This window comes from Glycine soja, chromosome 1 (genome assembly GCF_004193775.1).
Source record: "Glycine soja cultivar W05 chromosome 1, ASM419377v2, whole genome shotgun sequence".
NCBI classification, from domain to species: Eukaryota; Viridiplantae; Streptophyta; class Magnoliopsida; order Fabales; family Fabaceae; genus Glycine; species Glycine soja.
In genome coordinates, this window is record NC_041002.1 from 46,888,643 (window position 1) to 46,897,532 (window position 8,890).

General features: G+C 35.3%; 1 protein-coding gene across 1 annotated transcript; it reads left to right on the forward strand.

Moving 5' to 3' along the window:
- Positions 1-6,507: 6,507 nt before the first annotated feature.
- On the forward strand, positions 6,508-8,507 carry LOC114386172. The gene is made up of 5 exons (XM_028346177.1): positions 6,508-6,869; positions 6,972-7,137; positions 7,333-7,462; positions 7,739-7,918; positions 8,050-8,507. Exons 1-5 carry the CDS (start codon positions 6,508-6,510, stop codon positions 8,505-8,507), a joined length of 1,296 nt encoding a protein of 431 aa, XP_028201978.1.
- The last annotated feature ends 383 nt before the right edge of the window (positions 8,508-8,890 follow it).

Below are 8,890 nucleotides of genomic sequence, written 5' to 3' on the forward strand. Positions count from 1 at the left end.
AGCCGATTTTGTGCAAACTCGACAACCCAATTGATTTTTAAAACCCAATTTTTTGCGTAAAAAGTTACAAAACAACGTCGTTTTGAAAAAACCTAAAAACCTTCAGTCGTTCTCGACCCTTCTCTTCATTCTCTGGTATTCCTCTTTTGACTAGTGCCAAACGAGAATCCGTATCTCATTTCTTTTTTCCCGTGGTTAGAGATCATTTTTTTAGGTAAAGTATGTTTCTTCTTCTTCTTTATCCTCTTTCCTTTGTTTATTTTATTTGCCTTCCAATTTGTTTGTTTTCTTTTTGTTTTAAGAAATTCAAAAGGGTCGGTGTCGTTTTGACTTGTGAATGTTTCGTGTTACCTTTGCTTTTAGTAATTATTATTATTATTATTCAATCTCATGTTAAAAGTTTTGGGAGCTGGTCAGAATTTAGGATTCAAAGCCACCTTTGCCCCATCATTATTGCTCGTGTTATTGAATCTAGGATAATCTCTTGTTATTATTATTATCTTTGAATTATTTTACTTATTTATGCTAAAGCACTAGACTTTGCCCCATCTCTTGTCAATCATAAGAATTGTTATTATCTTGGCATACTTGGGTTCTCATTACCAGTTTAAGCTAATTGTTATGTTTCTATTTGTGTTCTAGACAATGACCATATAGTATAATAGTACTTTTAAATCATGTGAATTTGTAGTGCTAGGGTGATGTTTAGATGTTCTTGTGGCTCAAATTTATCATGAACATGTAAATTTTTTTATTATAGTGGACTTCTTATTAGAGAAAATATTGAACTCAAATTGGAATTATTTTAAACTTTTGTTTTCCTTGTAAGCCATGCTTGATGAGCGATAAAACTTAGAAAATGATGAGGTCACCCAAGTTATAATAATTTCTTTTTAAAGAAATATTGGATTTTCTTATCTAATAAATTCCATAAATTTACATAAAAAATTACCTGATAACTAATTATTGTCAGTAAGTTATTTCAGGCTGTCAAAACTCAGTCTAGTTTATATTTTTCTAGAACATTTGCTATAAATTCAAGATGATCTCAAACAACCTAGTTTTTTCAGATCAAAGAGAAAGGTTTTGGGGAAATTTTGACCACTGTTATCACTTTTCTTTTTAAGTTCCAAATGATTCATCTTGAGTCTTGACATAATTAAACTTATACCATTATTTAATTTCGAGCATATACCCAAATTAAACTTTAGTTTTCAGTTTTTGTTATTGGAGAAGTTCCTGGTTTTCAATTTTCCTTTTAATGTTAAATTTTTTTTTAACTGCTATTGAGAAAAATGAAACAAAAACACACTATATAACACAGGGAGGAGAATATGTACCCGCTAGAGCCGCATCATTGCTCCTTATGATTTTTCATTATTTCAGGAGGTGGCATGGCTTAGATTTTAATTTTGATACTAACAGTTAATATACTAAAATATGATGTGTCACTCAATCAAAATTGTTATCAATTTCTTGTTTGATTCTCTTATCTTATTTACAAAATTACACTGTTTTATTGCCAATGATCTAGAGGGTTAACACTTTAAATGGTTAGCACTTTTAAGAATAACTTGATAGGTTCTACTTAAAGTGATATTATATTTATTTTTCTTTGGTTCAACACATGTGTTTTTTTGTGTTATTATTAATTCATGAATATCTTAGTTTCCTACTTTGTCAAGGATATCATGGAATAAGAAATAAAATGAGATCAATCTGCCCTTGAAAGTATCCTTGTTTCTTCATAGATCGAGTACAATTATCAAACCATTTTCTAGGCGATTGATTGATCCATGCAAGGATTTTTCAGTTCCCACTCCTTGTAACAATACTAATGCCTCTGATCGAAGCTAGAAGGAGATTCCATTACACTTTTGTATCTATATTCAAGAATGCATTTTTGACAGAGAAACAAGATTAAGCTTGGCCATTGGTGTATATGTATATACTTGACTACAAACTTCTATTTGCATATACAATCTTTTTTCCTTTGGGCAAGTCAACTAAGGCATTTTTGACAAAGAAACAAGATTAAGCTTGGCCATTGGTGTATATGTATATACTTGACTACAAACTTCTATTTGCATATACAATCTTTTTTCCTTTGGGCAAGTCAACTACATCCAAATATGATTTTTGTGCAGGGCCTTAATATCTTCGTCTAACTAAGGTATTTAAGGCACCGTTGTTATTTTTTTGGAAAGTTTCAATGCTATCCAGTCATGAGGTGAAGACAAGAAAACTGAACATGTTGTATTACTTGTATTTTTTTAAAATATTCAATTGGTTTTGAAAATAATCTTCACTGTTGGAGTTCTTTATGCTTGGCTTCTTATTCTATCACTAAGTTTCCTATCACCTTTCATGCAAAATTCTGCATGAAATTATATAATTTACCTTTATGCAGAAAATTAGCAATTTCTTAGGCATTATATAATATACCTTTATGCAGAAAATCAGAAATTTCTTAATTGTTTTATTAATCTTTAACAACTTAGTACACTTAAGCTATTTAAAATTTTTATCTTCCCTTTTCTTGTTAGTGGTAGTTGGATTTTTTCATTCCTGATTTTTTAAGTGTAATTTGCACTGTTTTCATATTTGTTATATAATTATGCTTTTTCACTCTATTAAACATAAATATTTGTATTCTCTATTAAAAATCAAGTTAGTTTTTTCTTTGAATATCATGTATGATGATATGATCACTAACTAATGAAGTTAATGTTTGCAATTAGACTTGAACATGTCATCTATTGAAGTCCCACCATCTCAAGAAGCATCCACTCCAAATACTTCTTAGAATGTTAGAGGAAAAAATGATCCAGCTTGGAGGCATTGTAAACAAATTGATGAGGGTGATACAAAAGTGAAAATGATGTGTATTATTGTGATAAAAAAATTAAGGGAGGTGGTATTAACAGGTTTAAGGCTCACTTGGCTAGAAAAAAAGGCCAAGTAGAGGCTTGCAAGAAGGTTCTTGCTAATGTCCAACATGAAATGAAGCAACTACTTGAACAGATTGAAAAAAGCAAGAAAAGAAAAGTGCAGCAGGAACAATCTAATGAAAGTAATACATTTGAAATGGATGAAAATCCTGTGAGAATAATTGAGGAATTAAGAGGAACTCCAAAACCAATTTCTTCCAAGTCTCAAAAGGGGAAGAACACTCCTTATGTAGATGATTATTTCATGCCTAGAACAATTCCTGAAGCTCAACCTAGCTTGAAGAGTGTCTTGCACAATAAGCAAATTATAGAAAAGTGTGACAAAGCCATTGCAAAATGGATGATAGATGCTTTAGTGTCATTTAATGCAATTAACTTGGCATATTATCAACCTATGATTGATGCTATTAGTAGCATGAGTCCAGGGTATAAGGCCACAAATTTTTATAGAATTCGTGGTCCTTTGTTAAATATGTGGGTTGATGAAGTGAGAAAGCTTGTTGAAAGTTACAAAGAAGTTTGGAAGGAAACTAGATGTACTTTGATGGCTAATGGGTGGACTGACCGCTCTAGAAGAACTCTCATTAATTTTCTTGTTTATTTTCCTAAAGGCACTATTTTCTTAAGGTCTGTTGATGTTTCTTATGCATCTAAAATTGCTGAAATGTTGTTTAAGCTTTTCAAGGAGATGGTGTTATATGTTGGAGCAGAAAATGTTGTTCATATTGTGACCGATAATGCTGCAAATTATGTTGCCACTGATAGGTTATTAGAAAAAGAGTTTCCTAAAAAATATTGGTCTCCTTGTGCTTCTCACTGAATTGATTTGATGTTTCAAGACTTTGGGAAATTTGAGGAAGTGAGATTGTTTCACATGCCTAAAAAATTACTAAGTACATATATAACCATTGTTATGCATTATTCTTGATGAGACAACATACATGTGGAAGAGATATACTCCGTCCAGCTCCAACTCGGTTTGTAACTAATTTCATTGCCTTGCAAAGCATATTGGTCCAAAAGGATGCATTAAGGGCCATGGTGACATCTAGGGATTGGATAGGCTCAACTTATGCCAAAGACTCTAAGGCTAAAAAATTTGTGGAGCAAATCTTGGACTCTAGTTTTTGGAAACAATGTGCTCATATTGTGAAGCTTACAAAACCATTAGTTTGTGTGTTACGTATTATTGACAATGAAGATAAACCTACCATGGGTTTTCTTTACCAGGCTATTATAAGGACAGAGAGGAGATGGTTAGGAGGTTTCATAGATATAAAAGGAAAGTGGAGCCCTATTTGGAGGTCCTTGATAGGCGTTGGGATTCACAACTTTGCAAAGATCTACATGTTGTTGGTTATTGGTTAAATCCAGCTTGTAGATTCAATGCTGAAGAATTTGAGAAGTATAGGAACACACAATCTAGCATTTTGGAAGTCATTGATAGGTACACACATGGAGATCTTGAGTAGCAAGACAAATTAAATGAAGGCATGAGAATATATAAAAATTTTGAAGGAGATTTTGCAAGATGAGCTGCAATATGTGAACAGAACACATTCATGCTAGGTAAAATTTAGTGTTTGATACTCTAATAATATTATTGATTTGTGATATATTTTAATGAGTTATAATATATTCATTACATTTGATTTATTTCTTTATATGTTTTATTCTAGATCAATGGTGGGATTGTTATGGATGTAGTGCTCCATAATTGCAAAAATTGGTTATTCATGTTTTAAGCTAAACTTGTAGTGCTTCGAGTTGTGAAAGAAATTGGAGTATATTTGAACACATCCATTCAAAAAGAAGGAATAGACTAGAGCATTGTTAGTCGTTGTTTACGACTAACTTTTGTATTGAATAGTTTCATTAAATTTGCATCTTTCCCTTAATTTATGGTTCTTTTTATAGGATTTGTACATATTTTTGTGTTTAGTTGATTTTTCTTAGTAGATATTCCCAATTTTGTGAACTAATAGTGAATCAACTTCAGTTTCAGGCCATTTGAAGACAAGACTAGCTGCTGGTATCTCGCTAAGCGAGCCTTATGCGCTTAGCAAGTGACATCCGCTAAGCGAGGCACATAGCCCGCTTAGCGAGGAACTTAGCCCGCTTAGCGCGTTGGGAAACCCTAGAAGAGGATTAGTCAAAAGGTTCCGCGCTCAGTGTGCCACCAACTCACCCAGCTTGGAGTTTGTCCCTTCTCTCGCTTAGCGCGAGCTGGGCGCGCTAAGCGAGCCTTCAGAATTTGAAACATTCAAGAGCCTTTTTAAACAATGAAGTTTGGCAAAAAATGGGAGGCTGGGAGTCAAGAAGCAGAGGAGAAGCCAGAACGACAAAGCCTCAGCTTCAAGATAGTTTTAGGTTTTTCGGAGTGATTTTAGGTTTCTAAAGGTGGAGGAGACATCCTCACCATTTGTAAACTCTGTTTCTCTTCCAAAAATCCCTTATTGGTGCTGAAAGTTACTATCTTACAATGGAAGGCTAAACTTCTTGTTAGGGTTTTCTGCTGAACATTTGATGTAACATTTCTTACTATCTATTTAAAGTTGTTTTTATGTGTTCATTACTTCTATTTGTGCTTATTTCTTGCATGCTTGTGGCTTGATCATCCATTTATGTGTAAAGTTAGGATTTTTAGCATTGGAAAGTGTTTTAAATCCTTAGAACTTGATAGAGCAGGCTAAAGAACTGTATGTCTTGACACAGAGTGCAGGGATTTAGTTTATTTTATGCTGTAATCTTAATGCAACTCGTTTAGGCTAAGTTCGACGAGGGATCTAGAATGAGGTTTAAATAGAGTTAGGCCATTTGCTTGAGGAATCATGGTTTGGGGTAGTTGTTTTTGGCATAGAACACTAGAACAACGTTAAATAGAGAAAAATCCCGAGTAACATCAAATAGTTTCAGTAGAATGACCCAATGTTTTTAATCATCTATTTCATCTCTCATTCTCATATACGTTAGCTTGTAGTTAATTAGAGTTATAGATAAAAACCACTTTTTAATTATTTACTTGCTTTATACAAATGTTTACTCATTGAGCGCTTATTTTCTGAATGAAACAAGTTCCCCGAGATCGATACTCGATTCTTACCATTTTATATTACTTGTGCGACTCAGTACACTTGCTGACGAGCATCACAAATTACTTTATTACCACGAACAAGTTTTTGGCCGTGAACAAGTTTTTGGTGCCGTTGCCGGGGAACTTCTTTCCATTTGGGAAGTATAGTTTAGTTGTAGACATTTATTCTTTATTCTTTGATTAATTTGTGTGAATAGTTAGTTGAAATTTATTCTTCTCGTGATTTGGTTAACTTCTGCTCTTGTTAGTGTTTGTATGCGAGGTAACCCTTCTGCAGGTGATTTAGCTCCATTGGATTTGGAGATAAAAGCCCCTTGTAGGAGGAACAACGCAGAGAGAAGAAGAAAAATTTTGCAGGACAGGACAACACAACCAGGTCGGGAGTAAGCTCAATCTTTTGAGTCATCTTCTATATTTCCAGAGCCAAAAGAATCAGAAGTAGGTGCATTTGAGGCTAATATCATGGCTGAAGATCAACCTAAGAGGTTTACTCTCGAGGATTACTCTAGCTCAACCGTGCCACAATTCTTCACAAGTATAGCACGGTCGGAAGTTCAAGCACACAACATTACTTATCCTTATTCATTAATACAGTTAATTCAGGGAAACCTATTTCATGGCTTGCCAAATGAAGACCCGTATGCACACTTGGCCACATACATTGAGATTTGCAATACAGTGAAGATTGCCGGTGTGCCTGAAGACGCAGTGAGGCTAAGTTTGTTCTCTTTTTCATTATCTGGGGAAGCCAAGAGGTGGTTACACTCATTTAAAGGAAATAGCTTGAAGACTTGGGATGAAGTGGTTGAGAAATTCTTAAAAAAGTATTTTCCCAAGTCCAAAACAGCTGAAGGAAAAGCAGCCATCTCTTCATTTCATCAGTTTCTGGATGAATCTTTGAGTGAAACACTTGAAAGATTCTGTAGCTTGCTGCGAAAAACACCGACTCATGGATTCTCCGAACCAATTCATCTTAATATTTTCATAGATGGGTTAAGGCCACAGTCCAAGCAGTTATTAGATGCTTCTGCTGGAGGAAGGATCAAATTAAAGACCCCTAAAGAAGCTATGGAGATTATTGAGAATATGGCTGCAAGTGATCATGCCATCTTGCGTGATCGAACTCATATCCCTACAAAGAGAAGCCTACTAGAGCTTTCCTCATAAGATGCTTTATTGGCACAAAACAAGCTATTAGCTAAACAACTGGAGACATTGACTGAAACACTGAGTAAGTTGCCTAACAAATTGCAAGTGACTCAACCTTCACATTAAGCTATTTTGCAGGCTGGAGGTTGTAGCATATGTGGAGGAACTCATGAGTCTGGGTGTTTTATACCTCTTGAAGAGGCTTCACAAGAAGTGAATTATATGGGAAATCAGCCCAGATCGGGATTTAATGCAGGTGGATTTGCAGGTTACCAGCAAGGTCCAAATTTCAATCAGAATCAAGGGCAATAGAGGTCCCATCCTAGAAATCAGTTCAACAAGGACCAAGGTCGACCATCTCACAGGCCTCAGAACCAATGGCCTAGTCTTTATGAAAGAACAACCAAGCTGGAGGAGACTTTGGCGCAATTTATGCAGGTCACAATGTCAAATCATAAAAGCACCGAGTCTGCCATTAAAAACCTTGAAATCCAAGTAGGACAACTGGCAAAGTAGATAGCTGAGAATTCTTCTGGAACTTTAGGAGCAAACACTGAAAAGAATCCAAAAGAAGAGTGCAAAGCTATCATGACCCGGAGCAAGAAGGCAACCATGGTGGAGAATGAAGGGAGGGTTAATGAAAAGTCAGAGCTAGTGACTGAAGAAGGAGAAGAAGAAAAGGAAAAAGAAGAAGATCAGTTGAGGGAGAACAAAATAAATGATGGTAAGAAAGAAATAAATGAAGAAAAAGAAAAAAAAGAAAAAAAAATAGAGAAATAAAGGGAGAAAGGAGGACAAAGAGTTAGCTTGCAAGAGAAAAGAAGAAATAGGCTATTTCATATTCTGGGAAGGAAGCACCATACCCTCTGGTGCCATCAAAGAAAGACAAGGAGCGACATTTGGCTTGTTTCCTTGATATCCTCAAGAAATTAGAGATAACCATTCCCTTTGGAGAAGCCCTACAACAAATGCCACTCTATTCCAAGTTTCTAAAGGATATGCTGACCAAGAAGAGCAAATATATCCACAGTGATAATATTGTAGTGGAAGGAAACTGTAGTGTTGTGATTCAAAGAATCCTTCCACCTAAATACAAGGATCCAAGGAGTGTCACAATCCCTTGCTCTATTGCTGCAGTGTCTGTTGGTAAAGCTCTCATTGATTTGGGGGCCAACATAAATTTGATGCCTCTCTCCATGTGCAGGAAAATTGGAGAGTTGGACATTATGCCAATTGGAATGACACTACAACTGGCAGACAAATCAATTACAAGGCCATATGGAGTGATTGAAGATGTTCTAGTCAAGGTGTAGCGGTTTACCTTCCTTGCAGACTTTGTTGTGATGGATATTGAAGAGGACGCTGAAATTCCCTTGATTTTGGGTCGTCCCTTCATGTTAACTGTCGGTTGTGTGGTGGATATGGGAAAGGGTAAACTGGAAATGGGCATAGAGGATCAGAAGATCAAGTTTGATCTGTTTGATGCAGAAAAGCACTTACTTGACCAGAATGTTTGTTCAAAGGTAGAGGAACTTAAGAAAGAGATGGTTCTGATGGCCAGAGCCAAGTTTGCTCCAGACCCATGAGGTAATAAACGTCAAGCTAATGATGTTAAGCGAGCGCTTCCTGGGAGGCAACCCAACTCTTTTTATTTATTTTTCATTCATCATTGCATATAGTTAGCATCAACTTGTTT